Source organism: Megalopta genalis, chromosome 14, assembly GCF_051020955.1.
Source record: "Megalopta genalis isolate 19385.01 chromosome 14, iyMegGena1_principal, whole genome shotgun sequence".
NCBI classification, from domain to species: Eukaryota; Metazoa; Arthropoda; class Insecta; order Hymenoptera; family Halictidae; genus Megalopta; species Megalopta genalis.
The window spans coordinates 8,207,877-8,231,859 of record NC_135026.1 but is presented as its reverse complement, the minus strand read 5'-3'; the positions used below and the strand labels follow the sequence as shown (position 1 = coordinate 8,231,859).

Sequence of the window (23,983 nt, the reverse complement as noted above, 5' to 3'; positions counted from 1 at the left end):
TATGTAACATCAAAACAATTCAGTTTAACGTGTTACTAAGGTTAGATATCCTTAAAATGAATAACATACTTAAGTTTTAAGTAGTATTTGTATAAAATAAGATTTTATTTATTTTCGTTAAATGCCCTCGTACAATTTACCATATATATATATATAGCTATTTATATATTTTTCTGTGTTTGGTTCTCAGTTTTATCAGAGACGAGGTACTCGAGAACGCCACCAGAGGTCGCAAACTGTCCTCCGCGGTATGCTAATGCTAATTGCTATATTGAAAAACAAATTTTTTTCACGTTTTCTTGTAAACGTCATTGTAGATGCATTACGCAGAGTCAATTGAATTTCGTTTAAAAACGGTAATGGAACAAAAGGTTTCGGAGAGGCGGCGAGCAATAAACGAAATTGATTCATGCAAAACACAATACAGTTTATTCGACGTTAAAATAAATACATTTCTTGTTCTCATCAGCGAGCTCTGTCCGTATCGTACAAAATTACTTATCCTACGCGTTCAGAATGTGGTACACATTCGCATGTACAGGCCCAGCCAAGCTTTCGATTTGTCTCGGTCCGAGGCAACGCGTTCCACGCATTTCAACAATACCGCTCGGTTCTCTAACAAATACAGGAAGACAATTTAATTACGTTAAATGCCGCATAAATTTTACAAACATCGTTCACGGGAAATATCAGTGCTATTTACAGCCGCCAAAGTCAAGAACATCTCCGTCGTTCACAGTCCATCGTTGTTACCGCATCGTTGCCGTAATTATCGTACGTACAATTTAATGTTTGAATATTGCCAACAGCGTAATCAAATGTTACCAGATGCCAGGCGAAACGAACAACAATGACGACCGATGGAGAAGTTCCAGCCGGTGAAGGTAGGAGAGAAAAATCGCAGAGCCGAGTAGATTAGCATAGGGCCGAGTCACCGATGACCCCGCGGCATTGAACGCCACAGAAATGTAACTCTAAAACGAACTCGGAAGAAAAATATTGGGTCGGCGGAAAAAAACGAATTATTGAATTGAATCTATCGATTACCCGTAATGTCCACGCTGAGCAGTTCCGTTACCAACTCACCAACGTTCCCTATGAAACCGATAAAGCACTTCCGGAACAAGAATCGACAGCCCACGGACCGATCGGGTCCCGCCACGAATCACCCGGAGTCGCCGATCGAGGTACAGACGACGACACGGCTATCCTACGAAAGTAGGAGTTAATCGAGGCTGGTCGATTTGAGCAATGAGAACGTCGCGGCAAAGCCCGCGACAGGATTCGTGGATCGCCGTGAGCATTCGTCGAGGGACGGCCCGATCGACCGTGGGCCCCGATCTACAAATTCCCGGGATCCCGACGACGAGCTTCGCACGAAATATTGTCCAACTTTTGTACCCTGCACCAGAGTTGACCAAGAAGTAATTGAATCGGTTAACCAATCATGATATTTCAATGTTCTCAGCTGCAAGTGTCGACTGATTTGGGTAGAAATTACAGTGGAAGTTCTTGCCCAACCCTGTTTGTACGTAAGCAGAAGCGCTTACTCGGGGAAACGGGGCCACACCCGCTCGGAGCAACGGGGCTACGCCCACTGGGAGCAACGAGACCGCGCCTACTGGGGGGTAACGGGGCCACGCCCACTAGCAGAATGCTTACTAGGGGCAGAAAATCTGCGTCTTAGTAGCGTGATCAGTCCACGTCCATTAGGGCCAGTGATAACATGTTAAGTAGGGGCAGCAGGTCTACATCTTGGTAGAACAGTGACACCATGCGCACTAGGGACAGTGACATCAGGCTAACAAGAGGCAGCAGGTCTACATTTTGATAGAACAGTGAGTTCATGACCTCTAGGGGCAGTGACATCACGCTCACCAAGTGCAGCAATGACACTTGCTAAGAGCAGTGACACCGTGCGCATTAGGGATAGTGACATCGCGCTAACTAGGGGTAGCATGTGAGTGTTTCTTTGCAGCAGGTCGGTGATATCACGTCCACTAGAGGCAGTGTGTCTCCGATCGAGAGCTGTAGGACCACGTTACTCATGATGATAGTCCATGCCCACTCGAGACAGCAATGCCACAACCACTCGACACAGCAATGCCACGCCCACTCGACGCAGCGATACCACGTCCACAAGGGGCACTCTACGCATCGAGCGAGACGAAACTAGTCTTCTATCTCTCTCTTCGAGGTCCGTCTGCCCCGCGGAGCAATCCCAGTCGCTCTTGCCATCAGTGATCGCCGTCGGTAGTAGGAGCAACGTTGTCCCGGATTGCTCCGCCGTTACCCTAATCACGTTGAATCTCGTCCGAGCCGGGATCTACGCGCGCATTCTCTCTCTTTCACGCACACAGCCACACAGACTTACACGCGCACGCACAGAAAGCGTGAAAATGATCGTTCCGTACGCAGGTATCCCGCGGGCAGGATAATGACCGTTGCGCGGAGCGTCGGGCCCGGGCGAGGGGCCCGCGATTAGGCGAGCGAACTCGCCGAACCCCGCTCGTCGCGAGCGGTCCGTCCGGACATCTTCGACAAAGTGTCCACATACACGTCTACAAGGTAAGTCCGCGAAGGATCCAGGGGCCAGCTGCGCCGCGAGGGCCCGTCAGGCGGGTCCGGGTCGCAGTACCCAGCCTGGTTGCCAATCGATCGGCGGCCCGAGACAGTCCGGTTACTCCTTGAAGCCCCTGTTGTCAATGAACACGCGGTTCCTCAGGCCGCTGTCCGAGATGTACCCGGTCGCCATCTTGTACTCGTTCGCGTAGATGGCGCCGTTCTCGTTCGCGTCCCCGCTAGCCGCCGTCACGGGCTCCGCCTGCTGCTTTGGCGCCGCGTCATCGTCCTTCTTCGACGACTTCGGCTTCTTCCCCTTGTACGAGGACTCGTAGAATTTGCGGAACAGGAAGTAGAACATCACCGCGTGCATGCCGATCCACCAGACGAATGCCTTCGGGTAGTCGCACTCGATGAACAACAGCTGAGCCGCGTGCACCATCACCAGCACGAACTGCCCCATCTGCAGGACGGTTAGGTACCGCTTCCACCACAGGTACGGCTGCATCTTGGGTCCCAGGGCGGCCAGCAGGTAGTACGTGTACATCACGATGTGTACAAAAGTGTTCAACAATCCGAAGAAGGTCGAGTTGCCACCTGGGGAACAAAAAGGTGCTCTTAGCGACCGCTCGCTGTTTAGGGATCCAAAGGGTAAGAGAGTCCCACGGCTACCGGTCGCCAGGTCCTCGAAGACTTTCGCCGTTACTCCAGGAAGATTGAGGTGCGAGGGACATAGATGCTAGAGGTTTCAGGTGCTAGGGAGTCAGGTGCTAGAGGCTCCTGATGCTAGGGTCTCAGTTGCTAAAGTCACCAGGTGCTGGGGACTCAGATGCTAGAGGCTCCAGCTGCTAGGGACTCAGGTGCTAGAGGCTGCAGGTGCTAGGGACTCAGGTGCTAGAGGCTCCTGATGCTAGGGTCTCAGTTGCTAGAGGCACCAGGTACTAGAGGGTCCTGGTGCTAGAGGCTCCAGGTGCTAGGGACTCAGATGCTAGAGGCTCCAGGTGCTAGGGACTCAGAAGGAAGTAGACACCATAGCGGAGTGAGTGACTCATAAGTGGATTAGGACTAATAGAATCTTCGTGCACGGATGAGTCAATAATGCTAATGTCCCAACGTTCTTTTCCTGGATTTCCGAATAGCCCTTATTAATATTCAGCCGAATCGAGCCTGCCTACGATTCTCGGACTTGACATAACTTCGGGACACAATCAAGAAACCGGATTCGACCCGGCGATCGTCTATCTTGCACCGAGGTGACACGTAGCGGAAGAAAATGGAATTTCGTAAGATTCGCGTGTCGATTGGCTCGCGTAGGCAACAAGGAAGCCCGCAGCCGTTAATGTACGCGCTTCTCAATAATGAGCCCCTGGACTCTCCTTGGCCGCGACGATCAAATTATCATCTAAACGGCTCATTAGCGACATCCAGGTGACCACTAACATCCCGTTGGCGCGGGCTGCTAATAATATATACATAATTCGAAGGAGATCATCATTCTTGCGGCCGGCGGAACCAGGCCTAAGCCGATCACCATGAGACTGGGAACCGCTTTCTGCAATGACACGCAAGGTCGCGCCGTTTCGCAAGGTTGGCTCTGCCGATATTCGACCCGGCCATATACAGGCGAGCGTAAAGCATTGCGCAACCGTGTGCAAGCTGGTGGAGAGTCCGGTCGCTTTGCTAACTGGAACCGCCGCAGGCCTGGTATCCCCTTCGGGATGCAGTCAAGCTATCAGTTGGGCAATTAAGAATTGGAGCCGCCTCCTTACCAGGGGTGAACTTGACGCCGAACCACACGGACATGGGCATGCAGCCGTGGTGGATCACGTGCAGCGTGGTGATCTGCTCGTTCTTCTTCCGGAGGACGAAGAAGATCGTGTCGAGGAACTCGGTGAACTTCGAGAAGTAGTACCACCAACAACCGCGCGCCATTCGCAACGCCAACGGGTTGTCCGAGTAGTCGACCGGTTGGCAGCGGAACGAATAATGGGTTCCCCATCCGGACACCATCGACTGTAACAGGAAAGGGGGTACGAAGAGTCGTTTACGATCCCGGTCGGGCGGATTCCTCGGCGATAAGTCGTTCAACCCGCGCACGGGTCGTTTACCTCGTAGAACAGCCACGTGGAGAAGATCACTTGGACGAGGTTGTAGACTATCAGCACCCGCCTGAGGTCGAACGGCTTTCGGTTCTCCATCAGCTTGGGGCCCAGTCTCTTCACGAAGAATACGTACGCGAGCACGATGGCCAAGGTGGGGAACGGGCCGCTCATCATCGCCCAGTCGTTCACCCTGGGGTCGCTCTTGTTGTCCATCAGATCCCGGTAGCCGTCGTACATTATCTTGATAAGGCGCGCCATCTGAAAGCCGAAAGTCGTGCCGTCAGCGTCGTGTTTGCTGCTTCGTATTGGAAGGGAAGTGTGTCTCTTGAACGGCCTAGGCAAATAATTGAACAGTTCAGCACTAGGACCACTGTAGGTTTGATATCCTTAATGTTGAAGCTATGGTGGCATTGGATACTCTAGGTGATCTTTGAGACCCTAGGTACATTTTGATTATGTTAAGTACCTTCGAGTACCTCTTCGAGATGAAACATTTCAGCACTTGGACCCTAGATATCCTGGGGAAATTAGGCACCTTAGGGACCCTAGGAACTCTGGATGAGTTAGGTGACTTAGGGACCTTGGGTATCCTTAGTAAATTAGGCGCCCTCAGTAAATTAGGTGCCTTAGGGACCCTAGGTGCCCTCAGTAATTTAGGTGCCTTAGGGACCTTAGGTACTTTCAGTAGATTAGGTGCTTTAGGGACCTTAGATTCCCTCTTTTAGGGATCTTAGATGCCCTCAGTAAATTAGGAGCCTTAAGGACCCTAGATGCCCCCAGTAAATTAGGTGCTTTAGGGACCTTAAGTGTCCTCAGAATACCACACCGACTTGGGGCATTGCAATCATATCCAGCGGGGCATTCTTTGTACGAAGTAAGACAGTGATACTGTTCTATGACCCAAAAATCATCTTTGAAATCCTAGGACTCCCTGAGTAAATTAGGCATTTTAGGGACCTTTGGTACTCTGAACGTATTAGGTACCTAGGGGCCTTACGGACCAGGTACTAGGTAAATTAAACATTTTAGAGGCAAGTTTAAAGGAGTTTAAAGTACAAATATCCTAGACACCAGTCCGATTGCTCAGTGGAGCAACTAGACCACACCGACCTTTTGGCATCGCAACGTCACCCACCGGGGCATTCAACGCATGAGGTAAGACAAAAATAGTGTTTGCCTCTCATTAGATGCCATCGAGACGCTAGGTACGCTCAATCAATTAATTATCTCAGAGACAATAAACTATAGTTCTCTTTGAAATTTAATCTTGTTTTCTCGTAAGCAGACCAATTAGTAGACGCCAATGATCGTTACTGGCAGATCCCCTTAGTTGAAATTGGCCGGGACGGAGCGCGTGCGGATGTCGACTAGAGGATCTATAGATCCGTGGACTCGCGGCCGGCGTGTGGCGAAAGGTTGCATCGCGGCTGTCCTTTCACTGAGATTTTCTCGTACGCGGTGCGTGCGAGGACAGTGACGCGATTACCGTGCGTCTCAGAAATTCCCCCCCGCGCTCGGCGTTTCCACTGACCATCGAAATTACACGGCACCGTGTGACAAGTACACGTCCGCATCGACCCATTTTTCGTTGTCGCGCGTAACGCGGTCCACGCGATTGCGTAAGAGCCACATGTTTCACGAGCGAGTCACGTGTCGGCGCAGAGGGTTGACCCGTCGTCCGGTTTGGTAAACAAACAATCGCGAATGCGTCGGGTAGAAGCGGAGACGATCGGAGACGTCGTTTTGGCGGAACCGTTTGAAAAAATAATGTGAGATTTTTATGGTAAAAATTGAAATGTGGAGAACAATCGAAAAGATATTTTAATTATTATTATAGACTGTATGTTATTATTATTACTATATATTAATTATTATTATATAATAATATATAATATATATATATATATATATATATATATATATATATATTTATTATTATAAGTATTATATATATATTTTAATTATTGTTATAAGCTAGGTCACTCAAATAAATATCGAATAGATTTTTTATAATGACAGAATTGTTTCTGTGAAGTTTGCAAAATTGGTTACAATTGAAAACAATAGAACAAATATTTGCAGCTGAACCACGTCAATAACCATTGTCTTGGTAATAAAACGGTCTCTTTTGCAGAGTTAGTGGAACGTTGGTATGCAAATGGCGGATTAAAAGGCGATGACGAAATTCCTGGTAATTCTCTGCCGCAACCAACGCCGCGGCCGGAAAACACGTGAATCGGCGTGAAAAAATCTCGAAAATGTTGTGCGCACGTAATCCCGATGGCTAACGGGTTAAGGCGACGCAATCGGCAAACCGCGAAGCAGAAAAAACACTGTCGCGTTGGCAAACGGAAACGTCGTAGATAATAATTGGATCCTTGTGCATTCTTTACATTTGCGAGCCTCTCTCTCTCTCTCTCTCTCTCTCTCTCTCTCTCTCTCTGTGCCGGGCACTTCTTGATATTAACATATCGTTGGCCCCTTTATTCCCGTCTTCGGCCGACGAGTCGAGACTCCTGTATCCTCGCGGAACGATCCACGAAATCAGGATAACAAGAGAACGTTTCGGTGGAACTGTTAACCCCCTCAATTATAGGTTGTCCGTTTAACCACTAAAACGCGAGCGTAAATTTCGAAAAAAATCTGACATGTTACAGATATCGGGGTGCATTTCTCAGAATTTTTTCCAATTTTTAGGTTAATAACCCTGGTTGTAAAAAATAAAAACCTTTGTAAAACGCGAATTTCTCATGACAGGATGAATCGCACATCTATCATATTTTTACAATAACAATACGTTGTTGCAACAGTGGCTTCAGAATTTTTCCAGATTTTGCAGTTTGATGCGCCGCAGTTAAAAGAATCATTGAAACTAATTTGTCGACGTTCCCCAACTTCTGCTGAGAAGTTGTACTTTTAATTGATTTATTATTTAACATTAATTTAATCAACGTATAATAATATAATAATAATAATTTTAATATTAATACATAATATATAGTGATTTAATAAATTTTTATCAATATATTATTTAATTAATTAATTTATAAATAATTATTTATTATTCAGATGTACATATAATATTATATATTTAATAGAATTATTAATTATTTATAAATGATTAATTAATATAACAATTATTATTAGTTCCTTGTATTTTTCATTCTGTATGTATATGAATTCCACGTGTATTCCGGCTGGTTAAACGAGTCGCGTAACACGACCAACAAACAACCGGACGATAACGTTTTCAATTTTACCGATTGCTCGAACGAAACGTCGAAGAAGTATATTCCAGCCTTGGACGCAGGCTGCTGATTGACGACGCAAATTGCTTGGGAGAGTCGGACCATGATTTACGCGCACCGGTCCGAATGGTCGTGTTGACTTTCGCGATCCGAACGAGCCGCTATCGGCTATTTGTTCCGATTAGCCGGTCACTATTTCCCACGTTATTTATACTCGCTCTAGGGTCATGATATTGTACATCGTTATTCAAAGTCGATCATATCCGAACACCTTCTTTGAATCTCTTCTCAGAGTTTAAATTATTAAAAGTTTAAAAATACGAATGTAATCAAATTATCGAAATAAACATTGTTTACTTATAATCGATTAATATTATTAATATTACTTATAAATCTCATCAAATTATTGAAAGTTTAGATTATGAAAAGTTTAAAATTTTACATTAAAAAATGCTAATATAATAATATATTACAATTATAATAGAATTAAAATCTGTTTCCTGATACACGCTTTCTATGTTTTATATATTTTATACAATTTCATGCTTTTGTTTTGAAATTAATAACAATATAATATAATTAATATTATAATTAATACAATATATTTAATAATAATATTAAATTAATAATATTTTGAAATCGAAGTAATGTTTAAGTAAAATGCTTCGAAGAGTCGTCAGATTGCAGAAAAAAATCATTCAATAACAAATGAACCTTTGCAGCGTATCAAAATTTCTATCAGAGTGCATTGAAGTTGAAAAATTGACTTTTGACCAGCTAGCGCGGGCCTCGAGACCGACCGCGTCGCCACACGTTTTCCTCGGTTCGGAAGGTGAGACAGGCGGGAACACTGTCTCGGATCGAAAGCGAACGTTGCTCATCCTCGGTCGTCGAAGGTTTCTCATACTTGCAAAATCATCTGCTCGACGGAATCGAATAGTCACCGGTATTTCCGAGTACCGGCTCAATGCCGGACACCAAACCGACATCCAATTAATTATTATGCGGTGATAATTTATCGCCGCGGTTCGTCGCCGCTCGATGATCCTCTCAAGGGTACCCGGTCGTTGAGCTAGGATTCCGTGCTCGCAGCTCTCAACCGTCGATCTTTATTTCCGTCTCATACTTGGCCTTTTGTCGATTCAAATGTGTGCACTTTGCACACTGTTCCTACCGGACACTGGCACTTCTGTTCCTACGATTTTGCGAACAACGGGAATGGTAATCTTGGGTACCTTAGGTTCCCTCGGTATAAAGGTGCCATATTAGGTATTCCGCAGTACAACTGTGCTATATACGATATATAAAATTAATAAAATATAAATAAATATAAATGACAGAAATTTCGAGCTTCAGCAATTTTTCGAAGCATATTCTCGACGACATTTCTCGCAGATCTATTTGATCTAATCGACGAAAATCGAGTAATGAAGTGAATGATCTTGTAGCGCCCGGGTCAACGTTGACCCAGCCACCGCGACGCGAGGGTTAAGCATTTTAGGGACAATTTCAACGAATCGAAGTACAGTCTGTCCGGTAATTGGATGGAATTCTGATGACGGAGTTGGGAACCTTTGAGAACCTACATGCACATTTCACTTTCGTAAACCTCGATTAGAGTGAACCGAGGCGAACGGGTTAATTCGTCGAACGTCTTGCGATAACATTTCGCGAAACCGATCAGTTTTAAGCATTGATTGCTCGAACGATCTGCGCGATGGATTGATTGAAATTTTTTGTTCGCGCGGGTTTTTGGAACGGGTTCTTTCATATCTCACAATTAATAGCTTCGGTTTGAATAACAACCACAGATTTTGGGAATAATTTCCTTCCTCGACCCCCCCCCCCTGCGCCCTACAAGCATTTTTCTGGTAACTGTTGCTTTGGATTCCTGGTTATTTTTGTTTTCTAGTTATTTTTGGTTCGTGATTATTTTAGTACTGCTATTTCTTTTAGCTCCATACCTAGAGAGCACGCGACGTCCATTTTACATCCATTTTAGGTCTGAAAGTCTTACAACTTAAAATGGACGTCTTTGAGACGTCCTATTTCAAACAATGAAAGGACGCCCAGGCCGGGACATCTTTGGGACGTTACGACGACGTTCAGTTCGGGACGTCTTTAAGACGTTAAGACGACGTTCAATTCGGGACATCCCTAAGACGTCTTAAAGACGTCCTGAAACAGACGTCAGTAAGAAAACGTCTTAAACACATCCCGAAACAGACGTCAGAGAAAAGACGTCTTAAAGATATCCAGAAACAGACGTGTTAAAGACGTCCCCAAATAGACGTCGTTTTAATGTCTGAAATAAAACATTTCGAAACAGACGTCCGGATCCAGATATCGTTATTACATCTGAAATAAGACCTCTTCAAGACATCCCAAAGTAGATGTCTTAAAAACGTCTCAGAACAGACGTTTTAAAGACGTCCGAAATAAAATAAATAAGAATTAACTAGAAGTCGTCTTTTAGTCGTCCATTTTGGACGTCCGTCAGATGTCTTTAGACGCCTTTAAGACGCCCAGTTTTGTAATATGGGACGTTTGGAAGACGTTTGTAGAACATCAGTTCGTAACGTCTTAAAGACGTCCCTACAATCTGTTGTCTCTCTTGTCGATCCTAATAGTTATCTCAGCGTCCTAATTATTTTGGGTCCGTGGTTATTATAAGTCCCTGATTATTGTAGATCCCTAGTTATTTCAGGTCTACAACTATTTTAGGTCCCTTGTCACTTTTAGTCCCTGATTATTTTAGGTTCCCCAGTTATTTATGGTCGTCAATTATTTTGGGTCCCTGATTATTTTCAATGCCTAGTTATTTCAGATCTCTGGGCACTTTTAGTCCCCGGTTATTTTAGGACCGAATTTGTATAGGTCCCCAATTAATTCAGGCTCTCAGTTATTTCAGGTTCCTAATTACGTCAGTTTCCTGGTTATTTGTAATCTCCAGTTCTTTTAGGTCCTTGGTTATTTTTAAGCCCCAGTTCTTTTAGGTCCCTGGGTCCCTTATTTCTGGTCCTCAGTTATTTTAGGTCCCTGGTTATATTTTAGCTCACTGATTATTTTGGGCCCCTAGTTATTTCTGGTCCTCAGTTATTTTTCCTCCCTACTTATTTTGGGTCCCAGGTTACTATAAGTCCCTGATTATTCTAAATCCCTAGTTATTTCAAGTGCCCAACTATTTTAGGCCCGTCGTTAATTTTAGTCCCCGATTATTTTGGGTCCTTAGTTATTTCCGGTCCTCGATTATTTTTGGTCTCCGATTATTTTAGATCCCCAGTTATTTCAGGTCTCTGATTATTATAAGTCCCTCGTTATTTCAGGTCCCCAGGTATTTTTGGTCCGGAGTTCTTTTAGGTCCCCGCACTTTTCCTTTTCCCCAGCGTCGATCGAAGCGGGCCAAGGATGTCGTCGTGCCGATTCTCGAACAGGTATCGAAACTACTATTGGCTCGGTTAGACCGTTCATCGTACCCGCGATCTCGCGCGGCCTTCTCCCCGGTAAAACCGGTCGGTCGAACCTTTGCCGATCGCAACGTTGAACCTGTTTCGCGGCTAACGATCCATGATCGCGCGGTCTTCGTTACAACGCCCTCGCGCAACTGTTCTACGCAAACCTGCATTTCCACTTGCCGGCGCACTAAAGATAACGCGGCACCGCGTTCCCTTCTACCGGTTTCGAAATTTTTCAGATCATCGGATCGCGACCGAATTCGCGCACCGCTGTCTAAAAAATAATCGTCTTTCTAATTGCCCAAGATTATCGGCCGAACTTTGCACACTGGTCGCTTTTGATCGTTGAACGCGGCCGTGACAGGATCAACTCGAATACTACTTGGAACCGGTATGTATACAGCGATTGACAACATTTGACGAGTGTAAGATTGTTGCGAAATAGCCTTCGGATGCCGATGAACAAACCGGAAATGCGAATAATTTCAACGAGGACAGCAGATCTGATTTGAGAGAAGAAACCATTTTACGAAATTGTAAAATGTTGATGGTATTAAAATTTTAGTAGCGACTAATTATTTTAACATGTCGATTGTATGTGTAAATAACCTTGGCAAGTAATTTAATTATCTAATTAAGTTAATAGTTTAATTAAGTTAATGATTTAGTTGACTTAATTTATTTAATCAAGTTAGTAGTATCGTTAGGATAATTTATTCGATGAAGTTAGTAGTTCAATTAAGTTAATTTATTTTATTAACTTTATAGTTTAATTAGCTTCATTTGTTTAATCGAGTTAGCAGTATAATTAGGTTAATTTATTCAATTAAGATGGTAGTTCAATTAAGTTACTAGCTTAATGAAGTTAATTTATTTTATTAAGTTAGTGGTTCAATTAAGTTAATTTATTTTATTAAGTTTATAAATTGATTAACTTAATTTATTTCATCAAGTTAGTAGTATAATTAAATCAATTTATTCAATTAAGTCAGTGGTTCGATGAAATTATTAGTTTCATTAATTTACTTTAATAAGTTCATAGTTCAATTAACTTAATTTACTTTATCAAGTTAGTAGTATAATTTGGTTAATTCGTTCAATTAAGTTAGTATCTCGATTAAGTTAATTTATTTTATTGAGTTTGTAGAATAATGAACTTAATTTATTTAAATAAGTGAATAATCCGACTAATCAATTTTGCCATAAATACATGTTATACTCAGCTTACCAATTCCAGAACCACGGTTAATGTCAAAATGGTATGCGTACGGCTTGGGACAACTGTCTTGACGTTAGATTTCGAAATCGAATCGACAGAACGCAGCGTGAACGGCGCGACCATTTGTAAGAAATAAAGAAACAAGAATACCAACAGGGAAGTCGTTCCCACCGCGAATCCCAGCCATCGGATCTCGTAATCATGTTTACTCTTCCGCGGCACTGAATAGAAATTCCACGAGCGTTCCCAGAGATCAATGCCTCCGATTTTTCTCGAAACCGGTCGCCGATCTACATGCGTACGCGCGAGCCGTTACACCGCGCAGCGGTCCGGGAGTCCGGAATAGGTGGCCAAAAGTCAGCTTCGCAAGCATAACTCGTCGAAACGTTTAATCGCCGTAAATATTTATTTGCTGCGTAATGATTTTTACTATAGTCCGACAATTGCTCGAAGCGTAAAATTCATAAAATTCGAAGTGAAATTAAACGTTTTCCACAGGAATGATCGAATATTACAACAAAATTTCGTTAAAAATGCTGGCCATCATGATCGAACAATTTCTCCAAACATATTTTTCAAGGTATTTCAGGTAAATTAATTAATCTTTCCGTTGTCCCAAGTGTAACAGCCATTTATTTTACTTAATTGCCGAAAATTGAATAAAATGATTATTTAAATGAATCGGGTCGCAAACGACCCGGCGACCGTAGGCCGTGTCACATGTTTTCGACGTGACAATGTTCCAGCTGGTGTCGAGACGAATTCAACGACTTGCTGCACTTTAACCTTAAACGTCGAAATAACGCTAAAACAATTTTGGCCACTCAAAACGGGTGTCCAGCCCACTGCGCGCCGGCTCGCTGCAGCGTAGCAAATCGGTTGTCGAATCATGCGCGTGCACCGTTTTCATCGTTTCCCAATCGACAGATCGGTCGCATCGCGCTCGAGACTTACGATTTCATTTTGCAACGCGGCGCCGATCGGAATAGAAACAGCCGATCGGTACCGAACCCGTGATTTAATATCGCCTGGTACGTGACTCTGCGTTATCCTTTGTTTCACAAGATACGCTCGCTGACGCGACAGCGTCTCCGTTTGCGAATTCTGTCTGCATCTCGGCAGCTCGCCGGCCGTGCTGACCGGAATAAGAAGATGCAATCTTTTGGTCCCGCTGGAATTTCGGATTTAATAAACTTGGAGAAACTGACTTATTCGCGGAATCCGTCTGTGCGCGAACGCGGTCCCAGTCCTCGAACGATTTAAATACAGTGACTTTCTTTATCAAATAATTGCTATAAATCTGGCTTGGAGGTTATGTCGGGTTATTGTGAAATTAATATGTGACAAATTTCTTATGAAATAATATTTTGTAGGAGACGACGTTGCCTACAGATGAAATCCAGGTGTAAGTGTGACTTAATCTAGAAATTATTATTATATAAACTCATTAATTTTTAACAATTTTTTAATTTGGATTTAAATATAATGATGTATTATAATGATGTTCTGTATCATAGTAACCATTAGTAAGAGATGCAAGATTTACACGTGTTTTGCAGTGATACCCAGGATAAGACCTAACCTACAACTAATGCAAACATAACCTAGACCCAATCCAAGCATAATCTAGATCAAATGCAAACACAATCAGGGTCTAATCCAGGCATAATCTAGGCCTAATGTGCAAACATAACCTAGACTTAATCTAGACATTACAAGTATCCCTAATATTTTATGCAACATTAATTGTGATTTCGATTATCATTTCCGCGGACGCTCTTCGAACTCGTTTGGAACAAATTGACAGTCATTGGCATAATGATAAATTGAACGATGTAAAACCGTCTGTAAATAACGTATCTGACAGAACAAAAAGGAAATAATGCCCGGAAGTGGATCGTAAAGCGACGACGGAGTTGCGTCGGCAAGGGCTCAAAGATCAACGAGGAAACTGCGTGAAGAAACAATATTACCAGGAGTCGGCTCGATCGTATTTTTGTCACGGTGAAACGAGTTTTTCTTTGCCCTTCCACTTTTTCCGCACGAGCGATTGTTTGATTTGGTCGCGTCGTCGAGCGACCGTGGCGCGACGACCGCCGAGCCTGGGTTCTGCGCCGGCCTTTCCGGAAACTTCGAATTTCTCACGGCGAGATTAACGCTATTTACCGCCGAAGCTGACGAAGGACACCTTTTAATATCTTCTATTTATCACTGTTTTTACCAAAGGGGATTAAGGACAACTTCTCATGGTTTTTCAATCAACATTATTTCCTGCGTAATCTTTTTTTCTGGAAGGATAGGTACTAATAAATAACGGCGAAGATAGTGTTAATCGTGCAGCTGTACTGGCTGATTAATAATGGTTGATTAATGAATTGGTACATTTCTCAGACGCGGCTATATCTATTGTATTTACTATTTTTACTATATTTACTATATCTACTGTATCTACAATTTTTGCTAAATTTGCCATATCTACTATATTAATTCTATCTACAATACTATATTTACTATATCTGCCATGTCTAGTATATCTACAATACTAAAACCACTATATTTACTATATCTACTACATTTACTATATATACTATATTTATTATATCTACTATATTTACTATAACTACTACATCGTTTATATCAACTCTACTATATCCACTATAGTTACTATAACTAATATATTTACTATATCTGCCATATTCACTATATTGCCTATATCTACTATATCTAATATATCTAGCATACTATGTCGACTATATCAGCTGTACCTACTACATTTATTATAACTACTATATTTATTATATCTGTCATATCTACTACATCGACTATATCTACAACACTATATCCACTTTATTTAATGTATCTACTATATATACAATACATATTTATATATACAATACATATTTATATATACAACAGAAAAAAAAGGAAAAATTCTTTATATATATATATATATATATATATATATATATATATATATATACAAAAGTATATTTATTATATTAACTATATCTAGTATATCTACAATATTATAGTTACCAGATCTATTATACTATATCCACTATATTTACTATATCTACCGTATCAACTATATCTGCTATTTCTTCCATATCTAGTATATCTACAACACTATATCTACTTTATTTAGAATATCTACCATATCTACTATATCTATAATACCATATCCACTATATTTACTATATCTACTATATCTATTATATCTACAATATTATAGCCACCAGATCTATTATACTATATCCACTATTTTACTGTATCTATTATATTTACTATAATTATAGCACTCTAATATATCCACTATAATTACTATATCTAGAATATTTGTAATAGTATAATAATATATATCTAGCATATTATATCACTATATTTACTGTATTTGCTACATTTATTATATCTACTATATCTAGTATATATCTATAATATTATATCTACCAGATCCATTATACTATATCCACTATATTTACTACATCTACCGTAGCAACTATATCTACTACATCTATAACACTATATCCACTTTATTAAGTGTGAACGTTGGTCGTAAGAAGAACACTTTTCCAGGAATACATTTCTTACCACAAGGGCATCGGGCGATCACTTGATTACTGTCCGACAAGGGGTTTAAAGTGGGGGGGGGGGGGGGATCCTTCAACGAGATACGCGGATGAACGCAAAACTGATTAACAAGGAGAGGCATGACGCTTACTTTTTGATGAGATTTTGCGGACGGCTTATAGTATTTGAAATATTTAATGACAAACTTGTTGACAACAAAGCAAGGAAGACAAGCTGGATTTCGGGAATTCGATATTATTAACAAGCACATCGTGAGCAGATTTATTTTGTAACGAGTATACTCGTCATGATTCAAAACTGCTATTTCTCCGTGACGAGTATACTCGTCGTTAGCAAAATATTGCTACTTCTTTGAAATTACTATGTTCGTGAGAAAAATTGCCATTCCTTCATGGCGAGTATACTCGTCTTAATACAAAACTGCCGTTCCTTCGTGACGAGTAAACTCGTCGTTAGAGAAATATTGCTGTTTCTTCAAAATTATTACACTCGGGAGAAAAATTGCCTGTTCCTCTTGACGAGTATACTCGTCATTATACGAAACTGACATTTCTCCTTGACAAGTATACTCGTCATTATACGAAGCTCTCTCTGACATTTCTTCTTGACAGTATACTCACCATTAGACAAGAAATTGCCATTTGTTCGTAATCAATGTAAGCGTCGAGAAAATTGTCATTTTTCTCGTGACGAGTATACTCGTCACTACACTCTGGGCGAGTCTACTTGTGACGCAAAACCAAGAAATTAAACAATGAAACACATTTTCATCCACCTTTCGTTTATCACTTCCGTTAGGTAATAAGAGCACGCCTCATGTTTATGCATCGCACGGTAAAATAATGTAAACAACAGACGATGGTCTAATGTCAGTGTCAAGATGTCCGGTCGCGTGGGCCACGCGCAGTTGGCAGCCGATGTGAACGCCAGTAAATCGACGTTGCGTGGGCTCATAAGTCTTTTACCATACGTAAACATCGATTTTACGACCGGAATTTTTGTGACATCGAATATCAACTTTTTGCAAATCTGTTTGGCTAGATTTGTGGGCCGCAGATCACACCGACAGTAAATCCAAAACGGTTGTTAATGATTTTATTTGTTTCATAAATTATTTATTTATGAACAATTTTACGATGCCCATATCGAAGATTACTGGACAAACAATTGAATTTGTGAAATGCAAAAAATATGGTAAATAAATTATGGACCTAACCTGGACCTAATGCAGACCTAACCTAAACCTAATGCAGGTCTAACTTAGACCTGACGTAGACCTAACCTAGACCTAACGCAGACCTAATGTAAGCAGAATCCAGACCTAACCAAGACCCAAATTGCAGAAAATTCAATCACCCAAAATTTATTCGACGCCCTTATAAAAATTTGCCAAATTAATTTGCCGAAATCAATGAAAAATTGTGAAAACCGCAGTTACTTTGTCACTTTCGACCAACGAGTAAAAATTCTGAGAGTTTTTTTGATGCTGGAACATCATTTACTATAAACTGAATCGTCTAACATCTTAAAAGAAATTCAAGTCATTCGGAGTAATTATTAAAAATTTATTTCACGATAAAGAAAATTTGAAAATTTATTAATTGCCTTTTGCAGTTTTTGCAAAAATTTGTTTAATCGCCACCTATTGAACTAAACCCTCAAAAATCTTAAAAAAACAGAATTCAAGCAATTTGGACCAATTTTGAAAAAAAATTAATCCGTCATAAAAGATATGCGAACATTTTGTCACCGACTTTTGCAGCATTTGCGACAAAATTCTAAAGCAATGAACAGTCGAATCCGTCATCGGTGAATCGTACGAAGCACGAAGAAAATCGTCCGGGAGCCTGAATTTTCTGCCCGAGGAGATAATAGGCAATTTGGAATTCGCGGATCGAGCCGCGATCGGCAAGGTCCGCTGTATTGTTCCGTGTCGTCGTCACTTTTATCATCCTGTTTCCGCGTACTGCGAACCGCGAAACACGCACGCATTCAAATCACCGCGAGATCGAGCGGAGATATCCGAGCTGCAATGTCTCGTTAGGAAACGGGATTTGCAATGTAAACGCGCCGAGTGCCGAGCAAGGCTAGCCGATTGTACATCAGATATGGTGATGCAATTCGTAGTAGTTGTTCTACAATTGCATCCAATCCGAAACGATCTTCTTAAGCACCGTTTGATTGTCGGGTGCATCATATTTTCAGATTCGAAAATATCGAATCTGAAAATCGAATACCTGACCTATGTCTAACTATTACTTAGCTATTGTCTAACCTAGCGTACCTAGCATACCTAACGTACCTAGCACACCTAACATACCTAGCATACCTAACGTACCTAACATACCTAATATAGCATACCTCTAGCATACCTAACACACCTAATACATCTAATATACCTAACATACCTAACATACCTAGCGTACCTAACATATTTAACATACGTAGATTACCCAACCTAACTTATGTAGATAGATAGTAAGTGACAAAAATACTTAAAGTTCAAAATTGTCTACAGTTAGCAATTTGGAACTTTGATGTTTGAATTAATATTTCGGAAATAAAGACTATACACTTTGGATTGCCCACATTTATGATGAAACTAAGAAAGTGATATTTAAGACAGCCAAAAAGTATTAAAAATATCTTCCTCTCGGCTTGTTAAAATTGTTCAAGGAAGAACGAAACGTGTGCTTGACTGTATCTCGGAATTAATGCGGACAATGTTTATCATGCATAAATATCCACAGCCTAGTGATGACAAAGATACACTCCAGATTCTAAGTTGTGTACAGTTATTCTAGTGTGCTGTTTCTTGGCTCAATCTTCATGTGCCAGATGTAATAATTATTATTATTAAATATTCTTGTTAAGCGATCGAATTTAATTTGATCCATTTGATCCAAAACAAGATATCATGAGACAAAAAATATTCAGTTCAATTATTTTTTTCAAGATCATTTTTTTGAGATTTTAAGGTCATCGTATTTTTTTTTAAATGGGACTACATATTTTTCACTATAGGAAAAAACAAATCAAACGAGGTGCAACGTGTCGACCTTCGCGCGACCTTTAGCGAGAAAATCATGAAATGTAATCTACATAATATCTATTATCCGTCTGAACGCTTCCCGTTAGTTCGGATAATCGAGATTCTAATATGCTTCAAACTGCTCTACTGCGGAGCGAACGAAAGTGACGCGACGCCAATGTAAATTCCACGCGAGCTATCCACTATTTTCCAGCGGTACAATGTCCCCTGGTCACTTCTAGGTTCATTCTCTGACGAAGTAAGTCAAGGAACGGGCAACGATGATGACATTTCAGCCGGCAATGGAAATGATATTTCAACGTGGCATTCCATCGAATACCAAACGCGTGGTTCACTTCTAATTTGAGAGGAGTTCATCTACGGTCTGGACGGTGGCAGAACGTGACCTTGAACCGTGATTTCACCGTAAAACGAGAGATGCGCCGGGGACCGTTCAAGTGAAAGGATCGTTATGCATTGCGTGAAAAAAATTATCGACACTTGCAGCAACGTGAAAAAGAGTCGGTCGACGAACTATTCGGATTTTTGTATCGTAAAGCAGTCAGTGGAGCCGATTACTGTGGGATGGACCAATCCCTACGCCCTTGCTGTGTTTTCGAGCACAATTAATTAACTTCATATTTGTCGATTGAGATACTGTTTTCTGTTTTGTAGCGTTTGATATTATCAACGAGTGCATCGTGAGCAGATTTATTTCGTAACGAGTATACTCGTCGTTAGAAAAATATTGCTACTTCTTCGAGATTTGTATGCTCGGGAGAAAAATTGACGTCACTTTTTGACGAATATACTCGTCATTATACGAGACTGCTATTTCTCCGTAACGAATATACTTGTCGTTCGAAAAATATTACTATTTCTTCGAAATTAGTATGCTTGGGAGAAAAATTGACATTTCTTCTTGACGAGTATACTCGTCATTATAAAAGACTGGTATTTCTCCGTGACGAATATACTCGTCATTGGAAAAATATTACTACTTCTTCGAAATTAGTATGCTTGGGAGAAAAATTGACATTTCTTCTTGACGAGTATACTCGTCATTATAAAAGACTGGTATTTCTCCGTGACGAGTATATTCGTTGTTAGAAAAATATTGCGATTTCTCCGTAACGAGTATACTCGTCATTAGAAAAATATTACTATTTCTTCGAGATTAGTATGCTTGGGAGAAAAATTGACGTTTCTTCTTGACGAATATACTCATCATTATACAAGACTGCTATTTATCCGTGACGAGTATACCCGACGTCAGAATAATATCGCTGTTTCTTCAAGATCAATAAGCTCGAGTGAAAAATTGTTGACGATTTTTTAAAATGGAAATCGCGTTCGAAAAAAGATCAAATAATCACGATAAATTGAAGTACGAGACATGTCCCGTACGATTGGTCGGTGTCGTCGATATCTATTTCACGAGGAGAAAAAGAAATCCGCGGCATTAAATCGTGACTGACATCGTAGATTCGCGGTTGCGAAATAAGCGGCCGAAAAGGATCGATCGTTAAGGATGATTTAGAAATGGAAAAGGCAGCGGGATCGGGCCGCGTTAATCGAGAACCGCGAAAGTATGGCGGGGTCACACCGGCACGAGAATTTTCTCTCGCGACACGCCGGCCGACGGCCGTAAATTACGGTGATCAGCGATTGCACGGATAATAATGATCTCGGCGTTTAGCGGCAATTATATGAATTCTTGTGCAACGCCCGCGAAACGTAATCCACCGTCGTTCGCGATCCGTCGTTCTCCTTTCGGGCGATCCGCCGACCGTGTTTCCATTAATCTGCTCGAAATGCTCGCGAATTCGTCATTCGTCCGGCCGAGATCAAACGCAGACGTCCCGCTAATTATATTAATCCCGCCGTATAATAGCTTAATACGAACGTTAACGGGTGTCGCATAAATGGTTTCTTGCGCACATCTTTGCATCGCAAATTTAGTTTTTATCTGATAAAACTGCGTTTTCGTGAAAAAGTTTGTTGCAATATTTACTACGATTCGAGTCACTGAATCGTGGAACTGGTTTCTCGCATAAACAGTGTAAAACAATCAGAAGTGATTTGAATGGTTCCTTTTCTAGCTTAATTTCTGCATTCTCTGCATTGTGCATTCCTCTACATCCTAAATTAGCTGCATTTATACATTTTCTGTATTGTACTTTTCTACACTAATTCTCTGCACTCCAATTCTATACGTTGTAAATTCTCACAATTGTAATTCTCCTCATTGTTAATTCTATGAATTGTTATTCGTCTACATTGTAAATTCTCACAATTGTAATTCTCCTCATTGTAAATTCTATGAATTGTTATTCGTCTACATTGTAGATTCTCCGAATTGTAATTCTTTACATTGTAAATTCCCTGAATTGTAATTTTCTACATTGTAAATTCTCTGAATTGTAATTCTCTACATTGTAAATTCTCTGAATTGTAATTCTCTACATTGTAAATGCCCCGAATCGTAATTATCTACATTGTAAATTCTCTGAATTGCAATTATCTACATTGTAAATTCTCTGAATTGCAATTATCTACATTGTAAATTCTCTGAATTGCAATTCTCTACATCGTAATTTCCCTGAATTGTAATTCTGTACATTGTAAATTCTCTGAATTGTAATTATTTACATTGTAAATGCCCTGAATCGCAACTATCTACATAGTAAATTCTCTGAATTGCAAATATCTACATAGTAAATTCTCTGAATTGCAATTCTCTACATTGTAAATTCTCTGAATTGCAATTCTCTACATTGGAAATTCCCTGAATTGTAATACTCTACATTGTACTTTCTCTGAATTGTAATTATCTACATTGCAATTACTTTGAATTGTAATTTTTCTGAATTGTAATTTTTTACGTTGTAAATTCTGTGAATTGTGATTCCCTACATTGTAAATTCTCTGAATTATAATTCTTTACATCGTATATTCTCCACATTGTACACTTTCAATATTATACACTATCTACATTGTATACTCTCTGGATTGCACACTTTCTACATTGTACATTGCACATTCTCTGCAGTATACATTTTTCTACATTGTGTAATCTCTACATCGTTCACTATCTACATCTGTATTACAATGTATGCTTGAATGAAAAGTTTCAACAAAATTTCTCATGGAAACATTTTCGCACTTTTAACAACAGTGAAAGAAAGAGCAGAAATAAATTGTTCTGATGAATTAAATTTCAGTAAAATCCTGTCGATCACACGCGATCATCGTCGCTATAGGAATTCTAAGATGAACCAAATCGAATTCGACACACTAGATCGTTGGCCTAAAAATGGAATCACTGAACAGACGCAAAAAATTGCTTCGGTTTAAGTGGAGATAGTTGAACTTGTCCAATGAAACACATACCACTTGTTCCTCTTAGTCACGGTGCTACATATGGCGATCTATTGTATGTCCTTTCTTTCGTAACGAGTATATTCGTTGTTACACAAAGGATTGACATTGTTTCAAGATTAGTTCACGAGTTGTTACAAAAATACGTTGAGATTTCTTTGGGGTCAGTATAATTATAAAAGAAAATTGCTATATCTTCATAACGAGTATATTCATCATTGCACAAAGAATTGACATTTCCACGTGACAAGTCTACCCTGTTATCGCCGAAAAATTGACATTTTTTTAAAGACGAGTATAGTCGTTAAAAAGCTCGTTATTTTTCATGACGAGTATATTCGTCATGGCACACAGATTTTTGTCACTTCTTCACACTCGTGAAAGTCATTGTCATTTCGTCGAAGCTAGTGTCATCGTAAAAAGATTGTCATACTCGTCGAAAACACACCCACTTCTTTACGACGAGTATACTCGTCATCGCATAAAAAGAAAATCGCTACTCCCCCGTAACAGATACACTCGACGAAAAAGACAAACTGACATCCCTCACGACGAAAACACTCGTCAGAAGCTGCCATTCCCTACGACGAGTATACTCGTCGGAGCTCGTCGTTGCTCCTAACAACTACACTCGTGAAGAGATTTAAATTCCCTCGGGATCGGTATACTCGTCCGAAATAATTTCCCTTTCCGCGCGACGAGTATACTCGTCAAAATCACTCGCATTCCTTCACGACGAGTATACTCGTCATCGCGTAAAAAGAAAATCGCTACTTCTCCGTAATAGGTACACTCGACGAAAAAGACAAACTGACATCCCTTACGACGAAAACACTCGTCAGAAGCTGCCATTCCCTACGACGAGTATACTCGTCGGAGCTCGTCGTTGCTCCTAACAACTACACTCGTGAAGAGATTTAAGTTCCCTCGGGATCGGTATACACGTCCGAAATAATTTCCCTTTCCGCGCGACGAGTATACTCGTCGGCCACAGCAAAGGGGTAAACGTCCCGCTGGCAACAAAGGAACTAGCCAGTTTCTTTGTCCCGGAACCAGTTTGAGCGACCGCGGAAAGATGCACACGCGAACTATTCACTGGGATCGGCGATCGTTCAACGAAATCGGCGGCTCACCGGTACTCACCGTGAGAGTTTCGGCGGTCACGTTCTCTTCTCCCCGGTCACTATTGACGCCTCGTAATCAACGATTTCGTGCCTGATCGACGACAAGGTTCTGTCCGATCGGGATCTCGGATCGGTCTGGATCGCTCGGTATCTCTCGGATCGGGTAAAGAATGGCGAGGAGAGGCAACCACGCTCGTGCTCGACCACCGTCGAGGAAACTGAAGCCCCAGGGATCAAAACCGTGTTTTATATCGGCATAACGCTTCGTAACAC

General features: G+C 41.2%; 1 protein-coding gene across 1 annotated transcript; it reads right to left on the bottom strand.

Moving 5' to 3' along the window:
* Positions 1-406: 406 nt before the first annotated feature.
* On the bottom strand, positions 407-23,943 carry LOC117225709 (very long chain fatty acid elongase AAEL008004). Its single transcript, XM_033479420.2, has 4 exons — positions 23,730-23,943; positions 4,671-4,922; positions 4,332-4,575; positions 407-3,159 (listed from the first exon to the last, which is right to left on the bottom strand). The coding sequence occupies exons 2-4, from the start codon at positions 4,920-4,922 to the stop codon at positions 2,681-2,683; spliced, it is 975 nt and encodes a 324-aa protein (XP_033335311.1). The 5' UTR covers positions 23,730-23,943; the 3' UTR covers positions 407-2,680.
* Positions 23,944-23,983: the final 40 nt, after the last annotated feature.

Excerpts from the sequence above, each read along its gene's own strand:
- LOC117225709 (XM_033479420.2), bottom strand. The coding sequence starts at position 4,922 with ATGGCGCGCCTTATCAAGATAATGTACGACGGCTACCGGGATCTGATG. Across the intron at positions 4,576-4,670 it reads CCACGTGGCTGTTCTACGAG|TCGATGGTGTCCGGATGGGG; the intron begins GTAAACGACCCG and ends TTCCTGTTACAG. Across the intron at positions 3,160-4,331 it reads CGGCGTCAAGTTCACCCCTG|GTGGCAACTCGACCTTCTTC; the intron begins GTAAGGAGGCGG and ends TTTGTTCCCCAG.